Source organism: Delphinapterus leucas, chromosome 6 (assembly GCF_059928025.1).
Source record: "Delphinapterus leucas isolate spDelLeu-1000000601 "Yukka" chromosome 6, BTC_Dleu_Yukka2, whole genome shotgun sequence".
NCBI classification, from domain to species: Eukaryota; Metazoa; Chordata; class Mammalia; order Artiodactyla; family Monodontidae; genus Delphinapterus; species Delphinapterus leucas.
In genome coordinates this window covers 123,299,502-123,314,841 of record NC_143134.1, presented here as the reverse complement: position 1 = coordinate 123,314,841, position 15,340 = coordinate 123,299,502, and the positions used below count along the sequence as shown (strand labels likewise).

The 15,340-nt window shown below is 64.5% G+C and overlaps 1 protein-coding gene across 1 annotated transcript in view; it reads right to left on the bottom strand.

The window, feature by feature from the left end:
* Window positions 1-15,340, bottom strand: part of KCNT1 (potassium sodium-activated channel subfamily T member 1) — a 68,602-nt gene that overhangs the window by 7,199 nt on the left and 46,063 nt on the right. Inside the window, exons 12-27 of the mRNA XM_022578181.3 lie at window positions 12,690-12,854; window positions 12,289-12,425; window positions 11,307-11,370; window positions 11,078-11,186; window positions 10,543-10,651; window positions 9,603-9,752; window positions 9,037-9,275; window positions 8,486-8,720; window positions 7,272-7,377; window positions 5,589-5,761; window positions 5,164-5,235; window positions 4,924-5,058; window positions 4,601-4,712; window positions 969-1,070; window positions 486-569; window positions 272-400 (exon numbers count right to left, since the gene is read on the bottom strand). Of these exons, the coding sequence (XP_022433889.2) occupies window positions 272-400; window positions 486-569; window positions 969-1,070; window positions 4,601-4,712; window positions 4,924-5,058; window positions 5,164-5,235; window positions 5,589-5,761; window positions 7,272-7,377; window positions 8,486-8,720; window positions 9,037-9,275; window positions 9,603-9,752; window positions 10,543-10,651; window positions 11,078-11,186; window positions 11,307-11,370; window positions 12,289-12,425; window positions 12,690-12,854 (2,121 nt within the window). The remainder of the gene's footprint in view (window positions 1-271; window positions 401-485; window positions 570-968; window positions 1,071-4,600; window positions 4,713-4,923; window positions 5,059-5,163; window positions 5,236-5,588; window positions 5,762-7,271; window positions 7,378-8,485; window positions 8,721-9,036; window positions 9,276-9,602; window positions 9,753-10,542; window positions 10,652-11,077; window positions 11,187-11,306; window positions 11,371-12,288; window positions 12,426-12,689; window positions 12,855-15,340) is intronic.

The following is a 15,340-nucleotide window of genomic DNA, read 5'->3' as shown; positions in this document are numbered from 1 at the left end:
TGCCTGAGCCCTCGTGGACTCAGGACCCGTGGGCAGGCCACCCTCTGCAGTTCCAGCGGGCGGCACAGGGGCCCCACAGTGCTCTCGAGCCGCCCCTCCCCCATGGGGGGGTCACAGCCACCCAGGGGATGTCCACGTATGGAGGTATGTGGGCCTGACCCCAAAAGGGCCTGACAGCAAAGGCCCAGATCCCCAAACTGGAAATGGGGCGGCCTGAGTCACAGAGAAACGGGGCCGCCTCAGGGATCCCTTCTCCTCCCCCTCCCCGCACCTCCGAGGAGGAGAAGACGTGGCACTCGGTCCTGTAGATGCCGATGGGGATCTCGGCGCTGGATGAGCACAGCTTCTGGAAGAGGCGGCCATAGGTGCGGATCCACAGGTCGTCCTCTGTGACCTTCATCTGGAACGCGGGAGCCTGGGCTGGGCCGGCCTCGGGCAGGAGGACCCTCCCCAGCAGGGCCCGCCCGCCCTGCCCAGGCACTTACGGCACAGAGGTAGCCCGAGCCCGGCGTGGTGTCCAACCCCAGGAGCAGCCTGGTGATGGGGATCATGTAGTCCTTCACGAAGGACTGGAGAGGAGAGACCGCAGTGAGGCCAGGCAGTGCGGGCAGATCTGCCTCCACGTCCCCTGGACACGCGCGCCGGGCGCCCACAGCCTCCCGTGCGGTGCGCCCAGCAGACAGAGCTGGGCGGCCTTTCCTGGCTGTGGTCGCTCACTAGGCCGAGTGCACTAGGTCAAAAGGGATCAGAAACCCAGAGGCTGCCGGGAGCCAACCCCAGGGCAGCGCTCTCCTGGGAGGAAAGGACGGGGGACACTCGGGTGAACCCCTGCTGCTCCCCGGCGGGGATGGGGCCCAGAGCCTCCCAGCCCTGGCCGGCCTCCTGGGGACCCAGGGCTGGATGCTCAGCGAGGGGCGCGTGGCTCAGGGCTGGAGCCGGATGCCGGGCGCCGCCCCGCCCCTGCTGACCTGATACAGCAGCGTGTCCAACATGCTGATGCTGAAGACGCGGCCGGCGGCGAAGGGCAGGCGGAACATGAAGGCCAGGTTGGAGCCGTTCTCCCGCTCCCTCTGCAGGACGAGGGGCTCAGGCTGGCTGGTGCCCGTGGCCATGGCCGCGGCCACGCAGGGCAGGCAGCCCAGGGGCCTCCGCGTGCACGGGGTGTGTGCACGTGTGCAGGGTGAGCGTGTGAACACACACAGCAGACGGCCGAGCACCCAGCTACGCGTCCCCCCAGACACACGGGGGGCCAGAGGCGGGGGTAAGGGTTCGGGGCTCTGCTGGGAAGAAACGGGAGCCTGGACTTGGTTTAACGCCCTGCCGTTGCCATCGCGGAACCCTAACCCTTACGGTAACTTCACCCCGGAGCACGAGTCCATGAGCGAAACTGACAGGACGGCAGGGCACGCGCGTGAGCAGAGACAGACGTGTCTGCCTGTGCTGCGTGCACGGCGTCGCGAGGCTCCACGCGGGTCCCTTAGACCCACTGTGTGCGGCTCCCGTGGCCACGGAACAGATGACCACAAACCCCAAAGCTCAAAACCACACGCGTTTACTCTGTCGGTTTTGGACGTTCCAAGTCCGAACAGACTTCAGGGGCTGGAATCAGGCGTCACGGTGCCGTGCTCCAGCCGGCGGCCCCAGAGGACGACCTTTTCCTCTCCCTCTCGCCGTTTCCAGAGGCTGACCATGTCCCTGGCCTCTGGCCCTTCCTCCACCTCCATGCTGACCTCCAGCCTCCCTCTTGCAAGACCCCTGGTGATGGCGTGTGGGCCCTGGGTGAACCAGGGCCCCCTCCATCTCAGGATTCTTCATGGAATCGTCTTCTCCACCCTGTGCTGGTTCCGGGGCTAGGGCAGGGGCTTCTTGGGGGCGTTGTCCCCGCCGCAGCAGGTCGGCCTATGGCTGAGAGGTGACTTTGAGCCCGGGAGACTGTCCTTCCTGCTGGACCAGAACACGCTTCAGACAGACAGAAAGTGGGCCACGTAGACCACGAAGAGCCCTCTCGTGGCCCTTCTCACTGAGGCTGCACTTTGCCTCGGCAGCCAGCCTCCTTGCTGCAAGGTTGGACGGCGGGGCAGACAGACGCCCGGGGAAGGAGGCCTCGCCTCTGTCCCTCCCCACCAGCAGGGAGCCCAAGGGCGTGCTGGACGGCACGCGGGCATCCAGGAGGGAAACAGTGCGCTATCACATAAGAGCCGCAGAACCAGGGCCGCGTGGCGTGGTGACTCCAGGCTGCGTCCCACGGTGTCATTCAGAGCCCAGGTCGCACATTATGAGGACAAACGGAGAGATTCCCGAAATCGTTAAAGTTGTCAGTTTCCCTTCACTCAGAACAACGAATGGTTTGAGAAGAAGAGAACCAGGACGGGTCGGGAGACCGAGGAGGAAGAGGCCTGACGTTTTAGTGGCTTCACAGGACTTTCCTGCTTTCTGAACGAGGGCCCTGGTTTCACGCTGTCCACTCTGTAGCGGCCGCGGAGGGTCCAGAGGCTTTAGCCCGAGCTCCGAGGTCGCACGCGACAGCGAAACGTGGTAACACACGGGGACGAGCCCTCCTGAGAACCACGCGGCCAGAGGGAAGCAGGCGCAGGACTGGACGGGCATCCGGGGCACTGCCGAAGAGGGGCCAGTCTGAACGGGCTCTTGGCCGAGGTCACTGTCATAGGCGCTGAGACTGTTAGAACGATGACGCCACTGGGAGCCTGCGTCCTGGGATGCGGTGGGGAACCCCGACTCTGGGAGATCTTCCTGAGAACAACCTCCAGGGAGACACGGATGCCGCCCTCTGCGCCTGAATCACCCCCCAGTGCCAGCGCGACCTCTCGGAAGCACGTTGATCTGAACGCCGGAAGTATTTCCAGTGTTCCTTCAGTTTCTACTCATTAAACAGGACTTGTCTCATGCAGGTTGTACATACAGCGCGATCCCATCTTCCCTCCCCATCCTCCGTGGAATCCTCTCTGCGCGGGGTGGGCGCGCCAGCTCCGTCTCCAGAGACTGGGTGGCATCACGTGGCTCTGCCCGCCCCCCCGCCCCATCCTCGGCCCCACGTGGACCTCAGCCAGCAAGCGCCCAAGGCTGCAGCCGCCCACGGTCACACGTGCTCACTTCCTGACTTCTCTCCAGATCACAAATCACAGGACTGGGCTCCCCACCGTGCACCCACGGGGTGGGGAGTGGGCCGCCCGCCCCTGCCCCTGGAGACGATCCTGCAAGGGAAGGTGCTATCAAGTGGTGATGCCTGCCACAGAGGGAGGGGCTGGGAGGTGGATTTGAGATGTCTGCCGTGCAAGGAAAGGGGAGTGGGAGGACGTTTGCTGCGTGTTTGCTGACGGACTTCACGCCCACCTCCGGAACAGGTCCGGGGTGCAAGGCCTGTGGGGAACTGGGTTTGCTCGAGGGAAGGCGGCAAGTGAGGGCCAGCACCAGGGTGTCAGCCTTGACCCCAGTTCTGTGCTGGTCACCCCTGCCCGTACTTGGATCAGACTGGCCCGAGCGCCTGGATACAGTCTGGCTGGGGCTGCTGAGGCCGACTTCCAAAGCCCACGGCTCAGCCTTGAGCGGAGGCAGGCTCAGCTCATGGGGCACTGCAAGGGGGCATTTAGGGGGGTCCAGTGGGCCATCGTGTGGGGTGCAGGCCAAGCCTCCTCCAAGAGCAGGACGGCCCGAGCTCCCGGGCCGCTGACTGAGGCCCCCAGCTGCCATCCAAGGAGCTCCAGGGCCACCACGGGAACTCACTTCCGTTGTCTGTCCGGGTTCAGAGCTCCCATGCTGTCCCTCTGTCTGCTGTCGGTGGCCAGGCCTGGCCTGGGGGAGCGGCCGTTCGGGGGTCCTCCCCGGTGTGACACAGGGTCAGCCACGCAAGTGCAAGCCGTCCCCTGACGAGGACCTCAGCCCAGGCTCCCAGGGAATGGTCACTGCTCCCCGACCGCAGCGGCCAGGGTCTCCTCCGTGGCAGCCCACCTGCTTCCTGGTTTCACCCAAGGCAGCCTGAGCACGGCCCTGCCCCTTGGTGGAGGGTAGTGCTGCACTGACCCGGGCAGCGGCCTGGGGCCCACAAACGTGCCAGGGCAGCACCACCAGGCCCGCCGCCACCCGTGTCCCTGGGCTCCACACCTGAGCCCAGCTGATGCCCTTCCTGGAGCCCGAGAAACAGACAGCTGACTTCAGCTGTCCCACCGCACTGCTGTGTGACCTGAGGCAAGTTGCGCCCCCTTATCCCCCACCCCGACTGTACCGGGACGAGCACGTCCCTGCTGGGCAGTTGACAGAACGGACACGGTTCAGGTTTGGGCGCGGTGTCGGGGCCGGTGTCACCTGGGCTAGTAATTTCTGGCATGATGGGCAACCTCTGCCTCACACAAGGCCGGGCCAGGCCCGGCCTTAGGGGGACAATGTCCACTCCTGGCCGATGACCCTGAGTTCTCTGGGCTGCACACTCAAGAGCCTCACGCTGGGGCTGAGCCCAGGTCTCTGAGCCCCCTGGCCGGAGGAGGGCAGGCACCCAGGCCTCCCGTGGCCCCAGTCGCCCACTCCCTCCAGGTTGTGGCGCAGGGGCTGAAGCCCTCAGCTCGGCAGGTCGGGCGGGGCCACTCACCTTCTCCAGCCTGGAAAGAGCCAGAGAGTAGCTGTCCTTGGCGCGGAACTGCATGAACCTCATGTTGGACGGGTGGGTGAGCTCCGTGGTGATGCTGAGGCTGGGAAAGAGCCTGGGCGGGGGCGGGTCGCGGTCACGGACGTGGGCGGGGGCTCAGGGCGGGTCGCGGTCACGGACGTGGGCGGGGGCTCAGGGCGGGTCCGTGGACACGGACGTGGGCGGGGGCTCAGGGCGGGTCCGTGGACACGGACGTGGGCGGGGGGCTCAGGGCGGGTCCCGGTCACGGATGTGGGCAGAGGCTCAGGGCGGGCCGCGCACCGCACCGGAACATGGTCTGCACGTTGACAATGGTCTTTGCGTCGGCCATGTAGTCCTCCTTGGCACTCATGGTGCTCTCCTTGTCCACCACCACCAGGTTGTCGGCGTAGATGATGCCGCACTGCAGCAGGCTGTCCAGGCTGCGGGGAGACGGCCTGGGGTGTGTCCTGCTCCCTCCCACTCCGCCCTGGCCGCCCGGGGAGGAGGGGAGAGGGCGGGGGCCCTCCTGCGGAGCGGCGTCTTACTTGTCCACGGAGCCCTCCATGTAGTAGACCATGGGGAAGCAGCAGATGGCCTCCAGGAAGTGGTGGTCAGGCCTGTGGGCACAGCAGGTCCTGGAGGCACCCACCCTGCCCTGCCGCCAGCCCCCATGGCCAGCCCAGCCCTGACCTGGGCGAGCAGGGGCCCCAGGACCGCAGCGTGTGGGACCAGGGGGGCCTTTAGAGGCCAATGGGGCTGCTCTGTATCATACCCGCGGGGAAACCGAGGCCCCAGGGGCCAGGACAGCCGAGGCTGGACCCCGGCGTCTGGGGGTAGCAGTGCTGGAGGTCGGCCCCTGGGGGCTCATGGTCGTGGGGACCCAGTGGGGCTGGGAGAAGCCCTGCGGGAGGACGACGGAGCAGTGCCGAGGGCCGGGGCTGCTCCCCTGCCTCCCGAAGTGCCCCTCTACCTGTTGTCCAGCAGCAGCACGATGGGGTTGAGCTCTCTGCGGGGCCGGTAGTAGGCGCGGAGCGGCACGATGAAGTTGTACAGCCCGTTGCCCGCCGTCTCCGCCGACACGATGATCAGCCTGTTCTTGAAGCCGTAGGCCTTGGCATCCTCGTAGCTGTTGTGCTTGCAGCCCTGCGGGGGAGACGCCGCGATCAACCACCGGGGAGGGAGAGAGCGTGCCGTGCTGGGGTCCTCGGCCAAATGGCACCTGGTCGCCAGCCACCTGGCCTCACGGGGCTGCAGGCCACCAGCCCGCCGCACAGAGTGTGCGCTGGGGCCACCGTGGGAGAGGTCGCGTCCGGGAGGGAAGGGAGGTATCTGTGCGAGCACACGGTCTTAGCAGGTGCAGATACGGACAGATGAGTTGTGTGTGCACACATCTGGTCGTATGCGCACACACGTGTGTGCATGTGTGCACACGTTTGGTCATGTGTGTACGCATTGTTATGTGTGCACACATTTGGTCTGTGTGTACACGTTGTCGTGTGTGCATGCGTGTACACATTTGGTCGCGTGCATACACATTTGGTCATGCATGCACAGGTGTACACATTTGGTCGTGTGTGCTCGTGTGTACACACACTTTCTAGCTCTCTGCGTGGAGAGACTCAGATACAAAGCACCAGTGAGCACACCAAGTGCCCAGACCTTATTTCTAAACGTGGTTTCCACTGAAAGGAATCAGGTTTCTTGGAGGAGCAGTTGGTTCCAGGACCGGAGCAAGGCAAAAACAAGATGCGGGGGGTGGGGGTGGGGGCACCGTGGGTTCAAAGGCATGGACGTGTTCAAAGATGAGGGGACATGTTGGAAGGACCGGGAGGCCAGCCTGAGGGCCCACCAGCAAAAGTCCACGTGTCAAAACCAGCATGATCCACATGGAATGCCGATGTAGCAGTAATGACCAACTGGTTTACCCTCTGAGTGAAAAAGTGAGGCCACACTGACGTACACAAATGGCTAAGAAAGGGGAAACACTTTCTCCCAGTGAAAAGCTGACATAAACACAGAAGGAAGTGGAATCAGCAAACCATCGGCTGTGGCGGAAATGCGTCGGGGGAGCTCAGTCAAGGCCGGCTTATGTACCTGGTCCCTATGTGTCTCCCCACAAATGACGTCCTAACTGCAAAGGCGAAACAGTAGCTCCTCCAGCAGAGAGACTGGGTGCGCGAGGCACCCGTACCACGTGCTCTAAGGCAGCATCACGGGGAGGCCTCCAGGAGGACGTGGCACCTCTGGGGGGTCCAGCCCCCAGCGCATGGGCCGAGTCACCGCCCACCCCGCCCCGCCCCGCCCCCCCGCCAGGGATGCTCCACCAAACCCAAAACACGGAGACCCAGAGACCCTGGGGAGGGGAAGGGGCAGGGAGCGTCCAGATGGAGGGAGACAAGCTGTGGCTCTGGCCGGGAAGGGCAGCGAGGGCTCCTGGGACAACCAGGGCCAGTGGAGTGTGGGCTGCAGGCCAGGCCGGTTGTGGTGAGTGGACGGTGGTTATGAGAGGGGCACCCTCGCTTCAGCAAGCGCACGTGGATACAGGAGGGAGAGAACACGCCTCTACAACAGACACAGATGTCGGGGAGGGCAGACAGGGTCCAGGACGTCCTCGGCGCATCCTTGCCACTTCCCCAACTTTGCCGTGACCTACCTTGTCCAGCCGCAGGCAGCAGAAGGGGGCTTTCACGGGCAGGAGGTGGCACAGGGTAGGGGAGCTGCCAATGTAGGGCGAGTTGGGGGGGTAGCCCTTCACGTACCTGGGGGGAGAGACAGGAGCCTCAGCCTGGCCCTCGGGCCCTAGGCTGCCACATGGGGGTGGGGTGCCAGACCCCTGCAGACCTGACTGGGCCAGGTAAGATTGCATGCAACGCGCGCACGTACACGCGCACACACACACGAGCTTACACAGGCCACGAAAGAACCTTAAGGGGCTCTGACGGCCCATCACCCCCTGGTGCCCCCAGCACCCCAACGCAGGGGCAGACGCTGGCCCGTGGTCCCCGCTCCACTGTCTCCCCTGGGCCAGGCTGGTCGCCCCACAGGCTGTACTCCCCCCGCCGTCCCCACAGCACCCCGCGCACACACACGCGGTGGTTACCCTGCCGTGGTTGTCCCCCCAGGCCGCCTGGAGAGGGGCTGGCCTCCCGCTCCACCTCCGGTTGGCTTAAGGGACGTGGCGTCCGAGGCCAGCCCGCCACCTGCCCCAGGTGTGCAGGAGCCCTGCCAGGCCCCTCGATCTCAGAGCTGGTCCCCGGCAGCCTGTGTTTAAAGCATGTTTACTCCACCACGGGGCAAAGGCAGGAGCCGAGAGGGCTGCAGTGACAGCCCGGCTGGGAAGCGCTGGCCGTGGCCCTGGGGTCAGGCACCGCCTGTCCCAGACGAGGCCAAGTGGCCAAGACCTGGGGACACAATGGGGTCTCTTCTGTCTCATAATCTCAGAGGAAGACCTGGGCCCAAACCCAGGGCAGCATGATGGCTCAGGATGGGCCAGTGGCCTCCACGCCCGGAAGGCACCTCACCCCGGGCTCCCCTGTCTGTGACCTCTGCAGACCACGCTCAGAGGGTAGCCACCCTGCCAAGCGGGCCGTGGCACTGAGGCCTGGCCGCCCAGGTTGTGATAGGGGAGGACGAGGGGTGAGGGTGGGCACTGCCTGGCCTTCCTGTCCACGAGCTGGGTCCCCAGAAGATTCCACTTGCCAAACAAGGTCTCTGGGGAAGCTGTTTGGAAGCCTTGTTCAGAGCGTGGGGCAGACCCAGGACCGGCGCCGCTGGCCCACCTCTTCCTGGGTGCCGGGCACTCACATGCTGCCCCTCCCCTCTCCCGTGGAAGGCTCCTGTTCCCCCTCCAGCCCCGGCGGCACTCACTCCACCACAGACAGCCCCTCCTCGTCCGACGGCGTCATCTCGTCCTCCGACTGGTCACTCAGCAGGTCGCAGGGCAGCAGGGTCGAGCTGTCAGCCACCTCCAGCACGGGCGCGATGCTGGGCCGCCGGCTGCCCGAGCCGTTCTCCGTGGGGAGTGCCAGCTTGCTGCCCCCACTGCCTCCGCCGCTCTGTGCTGGCTGGCACTCCGTGTTCTGGAGGTCCATGGCCACTGTCCCTGGAACAGAGTGGCTGAACTTGGCTGGAAGTCCCTCCCCTGTCTGTCCCGGGGACAGGGGTTCCCGGAGTGGAGGTGGACAGAGGCTCCCAGTGACCCTTGACGCAGGGCGGTCTCACCCGGGCGGGCACTTGGACATCGATGCCGACACAGGTCCCCACAGGAAGGCAGGATGCCCCCACGGGACAGATGTGCAAACTGAGGCCAGAGAGGCGGGACTTGCCCAGGGTTACGCTGCGGGCTTGAGCACCTGGGTCTCCTGGGTGGGTCCCCCGCCCACCCCTCCCGCCCCGCCGGGAGCTGGACTCGGCCTCACCCATGGAGGCGATGATGCTGTGCACGGGCAGGCGGGACGACCCCTCGTACAGCCCCTGCCCCGCGAAGCCCTTCTTCTTCTGCTTTTCCTCCTGCTTGAAGATGAAGGCCGAGTTCTCCTCCTTGGTGATGTTGATGTAGAAGCAGGTGTCGGAGGCGGCCAGGATGTGCCGGGGCCCCGGGTTCAGCAGGATACTCTTACTCTCCTCCCGCTTCAGGCCGATGAGACACACGCCGTACCTGAGCGGACAGGGCGGGGGCTCGATGGGGCCCAAAGCTGCCCCTCCTGGGCTCCTTGGGGGCTGACGGTGCAGCCCTCCGCTCACGGGTGTCGGGATGCCTTCCCACTCGACGCAAAGACCCACCGAGGGCAGCCTCGAGGGGGAGGGCAGAGGAGAGAGGGAGAGGGAGAGGCCCCGTGCGGGTCTCAGGGCTGAGTGGGCGTGACGTCTGACCCTGAGGCCCCGCTGGTCCACCCTGCAGCGGGCACGGGCCACGCCCATTTCAGCCTCCGGACCCCGCCCCGCACTCCTCTCACCCTGGCCTGGACCGGGTCGGGGGACGTACTTCTTGTGCGCGTGGAAGGCAGCGTAGGTGAAGCTCTTGCCCTCGTACTCGCGGAAGAACTTGCTGTCCCCCATGCGGATGTGGTAGACCTCGTTGCCCGAGCAGCGTCCGTACATGCGCTGCCACTGCTCCGGTGAGTCCTGGCCTTCCCTGGGGCGTGGGGAGGGTGTCACCCCCACGGCCGCCCCCACCCAGCTGGGCTATGGTGCCCCCCAAATGTGGCTTCTGCCGGTGTGGGTGGAAGCCAGCGTGACCCCTGACCCCAGCCCCTCCCCGTCTGGCTGAGACTAGACCTAGGTGGCCTGATGGGTCCTTGGCCAGTTTTAAAAAGCTGTAAACACAATGGTCTGATTTTTAGGGGTGTCAAAATGTTTCAGAGTCAAGACTGCCCTCTGCGGCCTGTGGGTCCTCCCAGGAACCCCGGGCCACGTCCTCTTCCCCTGCCTGGTCCCTCCCCTAGGGCCGCCCAGGCCCCACAGGGAGCCGAGGACACCCGTCGGGGCCCCCCACACCCCAGCCTGGTTTTCCCAGAGAGAAGATGGTGCCCCTCCTCTGTCCCAGGGCAGCCCCTCACCTCAGGCTCTGCCTGGGACCCCAGCCCAGGTGCCAAACACCAAACGCGCCTTCTCTTACAAACCAAGCCCCGCCGGACCCCGTCACTGTGCCTAGATCCCAGGGCTCTCCTGCTGCCCCCGCTACGGCCCTCTGCTCCACGGCGGGCCCCGCCTGCAATTCCCAGCAGCCCCCAGGCCGCCCCCCAGCTGCGACCCCTCGCTCAGCGAGGCACCGACTGCTTCCTCAGCTGGGTCCACAGCGGTCGTTTCCCCGGGCCTCGGCCCCTCCCATCACAGGTCTCCTCAACGCCTCCCGCTCCCCCAGCAGCCCCCCACCCCACCCCACCCCCGTCTCGCTGGCTGCGCGGCCCTGGGGCAGCACTCACTGGCCGCGGGACGTGTGCACCAGCAGCGTGATGAGGGTGGGCGTGGCCGGGCAGATGCAGCTCAGGGCCAGCATGGCGTACTTGCATTCCTCCTCACACACCACGTGCTCTGCGGGCAGGAGCGCCAGGGCCACCGCAGGCTCTTGCTGCCCCACGGCACACGCCCCCTTGCCCAGCACCCCCCAGAACCCCTCCCCGCCCTGCTCAGCGCCATCCAGTGCCCTGCCCCTGGGAGCCTGTTCATTGTCTCGGCTCTTCTGTGCTTGTCTCCGGGCTTGACCGAGAGCTCCAGGGCTGGGGGCGGGGCTGTTCATTGGTCCCCCAGGTGTCCAGCACAGGCCTGCTCGCCTGTGCCCTCCAGGGGTCGGCACAGGCGCCCAGCTCGGGCACGCCCACAGAGGTGCTCGTCAGACACTGCTTCTGCCCGCCCTGGCCCCCAGGCCCAGGTGCAGAACCTGCATGGGCTCTGCCTCTATCCCACACCCCGCACGCTCGCCCGTGAGCACACAGGCGCCCCCCTCCAGGCCAAACATACCTGCAAACTTGACGTGAAACTTGTTCTCGGGCTTGAGGATCTGGACGTAGAGAGGGCAGTTGGGGGCAAAGTCCTTCACAGCCCAGGCGCGCAGAATGGTCTGGTGGTCCTGAGGCAGGGAGGCCACGGTCGGTGCTGACGGGCAGCAGCAGCCTGGGGGAGGGGCTCTGCCCCCAGGCGCCCCCCCCCGGCCTGCGGGCAGGTGGTGGGCGGCAGTGGGGGGACTCACCGCTGCGGTGCGGTCCACCTCGTTCCGGCTGCTGAGGATAAAGCAGGCCTCCCCGTTGTCCATCCTGCAAAACACCGGGTCTGAGCACCACCAGGGCCGTCCGTGGTGCTCCCGTCTCGGCCGTCAGGGGAAGAGTTGGGCCTTGTTGAGACCCCAGCTCGCTCTGGGAAGCCCTGGATGGGCTGAGGATGGGCCCCCGCTAACCCGGGGTGGGGCTGGGGCACGGAATGAAGGGCCCACTTGGTGGCAGAGAGGCTGGACCCTGCCCGCTGGCCTGTCCTCTCCCGAGACAGGCTGCCCGAGGCCTGCGGATGACCCGTTCTGCTCCCCTCATGCCCCCAGAGCCCCTGGCTGCACAAAGGGTGGCTGAGAAACTGTCCACGCCCCAGGGCTGGGGGGCCTAGCGGCTCCCACCCCATCACCTGGCACCCCAACTTGTCCCTGTCTGGGGCCTTGATTCCTGGGCGAGCCTGTGGGGCCCGAGGCTCAGAAGGTAGGCGTGGGGGGGGCGCCGGCTGCCGGGCCTCCTGCTTCCTTGGCCTCCACACAACCCACATTTCACCTCGAAGGTTACGTCAGGCTCTGGAATAAAATCCTGACGGGTGATGGGGGAGCCTCCGGGGTGTCTGTGTGCCGCAGCAGATTCTGGAAAGTTCCATTCACAACTCAGCCTCCTTACCTCAAGTCACCCTGTCACCTCGTCTTCAGAAGAAAACCTGCCCACAGCCTCAGCTTCCCACCTGACTCAGAGTGGCAGCTGCCCCCAGGCCCCCAGATGAACAGCCGGGCAGGTGGGAGGAGGCTGGTGGGCTCGCCCAGGCGGCTCTGCCGGGGTCAGCGGGGGGCCTGGCCCGCCCGGGTGGGTGACAGGCACAGAGAGGGAGCTGCTGCCTGCCTGAGTGCCCCTCCCTGGCCTGCCTGCGCTCAGGGCCGCCGCTCAGGCCGGCGCGGTACCGCACCCTCACCCCCGGCCGGCGCTCACTTGGCCCGCATGAGGTCCTGGTCCTTGAGCGCGGAGCCCTGGAGGTAGATGACCCGCTGGGACCACAGGGGGATCTGCAGGACCCTGCGAACCTGGATGTCCATCTCGGTGGGGCACAGGATGACGACGTAGTAGTCCTGCAGGTAGGAGGGCGTCAGCCCTGCTGGCAGGCTCGCTCGGCTCCGGCCCACCCTCCTTCCTAGTGTTTCCACACCAGTCGCCTCTCAGGAGGCCCAGCCTTCTCTGTGATGGTGTATCTGGCAGGAGGGAAAGGCAGGACCCCACAGACCCGCCCCCACAGCGTGGGAGACCGCCGGGGCTCCACTGCACAGGCAGGGAAACCCAGGCCCGGGGAGCTCAGGGGGCACTGGGGCGGGGTGGGGCCGTGGGCGGGGCCTCACCTGCAGCCGGGGGTGGGCGTAGAACTCATTCAGAAAGTCCATGAGCAGGTCGATCTTGAGGGAACTGACACATAGGATCACGTGCTTCTCCGTCTGGGCCCGGTGGCGGCTGTAGTTGCCCCCCGACTTCTGCCGCTCCATCCACAGGTAGACGAGCTCCTCAAACTGCAGGTAAGAATGTGTGAGCTCCAGGAGGCCTGGGGCTCCGGGAGCTGCGACAGCAGCATCCCGACCACGTCTCGGAAGACCACGGGCAAAGTCTTGGCACAGGTCACTCACGGGGCCAGGTGGGGGCAGCGCGGACGGTCCCGCCAGTGTGGGGGGTAGTGAGAGACGCGGCAGGTCCGGCTCCCAGCCCCAGGAGGCCAAGCAACCGTTAGTGGATGCCGAAGTATACACTCCGAGCATCCAGGTAACTGAGCCCTTTGGGTCTCCATCAGCACCTGAGACACGTTTTGGAGAAACCTGGAAACGTGTCTTGGAAAAGTCTCAGGCCTAGAATGAGGGACCCAGGTGCCCGGCATGGAAGGAGAACTTTGAGTACCATGGTTCTGAGCCCACGTTAAGGGTGTGGGTGATTCGAGGCTGCCGTCTGGGGGGTGCTGTCCACCCTGGCCCACACTTCCTGGCTGTGAGCTTTGGGTGTTGAGAGCCCTTTGTAAGTAAGACAGTGACACATCCATAAAGATGGGCTGGCGGTGAGGGGACTCCAGGCTCCACGGAGCTGACCGGGGTGCTGACCTGCCCAGGGCCTGCCGCTACTGTCTGACTTCCCGTCTCTGGGTGACAGCCAGACCCCGTGAAAACACCGAGGTCGTTCATTTTTTTTCCACACAATTTAAAATGAATGGCAGCAGCCACACCCTCTGGTTCTCACCTGCTCTGGGTGACGTGCTGTATCTTGCTAAGGGGAGATCATCTCATTGAATTTATTGAGCACCTACTGGGTTCCAGTGACAAGGCCCTGTGGCCTGGAAGCACAGGACTGGGCCCTAGTGGGAGGGGCCGGAGACCCCAGGGTGATCCCTGAGGCCTGTGCAGGACTGGGGCTCCGACGGCAGACACCTGGATTCAAGCCTCCCACGTCACAGGTGTGGCCCTCCGAACGTGACCTTATTTGGAAATAGGGTCTTTGAGGATGTAATGAGTTAAGATGAGGTCAGACTGGATTAAGGTGGGCCCTACATCCAGTGGCCGGTGTCCCGTAACGAGAGGACACAGAAGTACAGGAATAAGCCACATGGAGACGGAGGCAGAGCTGAGAGGGATGCAGCCACAAGCCCCAGGACGCCAAGGACCATGGCACCACCAGAAGCTGGAGACACGGAAGCAGAGCCTCCCCTCAAGCCTCCAGGACCAGCCCTGCTGACACCTCGGTCTCAGACTCTGGCTCTGGACTGTGAGAGAGTAAATTTCTGTTGTTTAAGCCCCCACCCCCCCATTTGTGGGGTGCTCTGTTCCGGCAGCTGCAGGAAGCACTGATGTGTGAAACTCAGCCCTGAGCGGGGAGGATGCTGTCAGCTGTCGTCACTGTTACTCTGCAAGGAACATTTACAGGTGGGCATTTCGTTGTCACCGTCTCTAAGGGCACTAACTGGTGAACGTGGTTAAAGAAAGAACGAAGGACAGTAACCGGGACCGTCCCTCTCCATCACTGACAACAGATTAGTCAGTCTCGCGGGTCCTGACCATCCACTAGCCCTGGAGGATGGTGTGTGCCTCCAATGCCGGGCCCTGCGGCCTCCCTCTCCTTGGGGCTTGGGCACCAGCCTGGCCTGGGTGATGGGATGTAAGCACCAGCTCTGAGCGGCCCCTGCACCCGCCAGGAGCGTGGGGGCCAGAGCACCGCAGGAACAGAAGCTCCGCAGCCGTGGGACAAGGGCACAGCCTTGCGGAGGCGTCCGGGATGCCAGGGGGCGGGAGCCAGCTTACCTGGCACTGTTTACTTGAAACCACACACGACCCCTCTATGCACTCACAGGGGGCACACACACGGGTGACAGCCCCCAGCCCCACAACCTGCCCCGGGGAGGGGAGATCGTCCCCTCTCTCTCCTGATGTAGCTCCTGAGTGGGACAGACTTGCCATGCTTGAAAAAGTTCCGGATAGTAATGTAAAAATATAATTTTAAACTTAAAGAAATATGATTAATTAGAATTAAAAACATAAAACAAATAATGATGTTCATAACTATATAACTACAAATGCAACTTAACTTATAACAAAAAATAATTGACGTATATAAATTTAGATATCTAAAACATTAAAAATACGATTTAGAAAAACATGATTGTATAAAAATATAATAAAATGTGAACATGGATTCTAAAAAGGCCCTGGGAAAGTGGACGGCCCACCTTGAGGTGCTCTGTGGCCTGAGGGGGCTCTGCCGGGGGCGGGGGGGAATGGGGGGAGGACGGGGCTTCAGGTGGAGGCCAGGGAGGAGGCCACTGCTGAACCAGGTCCAGGAAGGCAAGTTCTGGCGAGCGCGGGGATGGGGGTGAGACCTCTGTTTAGGGCTCTCGGCCCACGGGTGTCCCTCGCATGCAGCTGGCCTTCCTGGAGGGGTTGGGCTGTGCTCCGGACCAGGGGGAAAGCAGGGAAGGGGGGGTGTCGGCTGGGGGCTCCGAGCTGCAGGGCGGGGGTGGGGA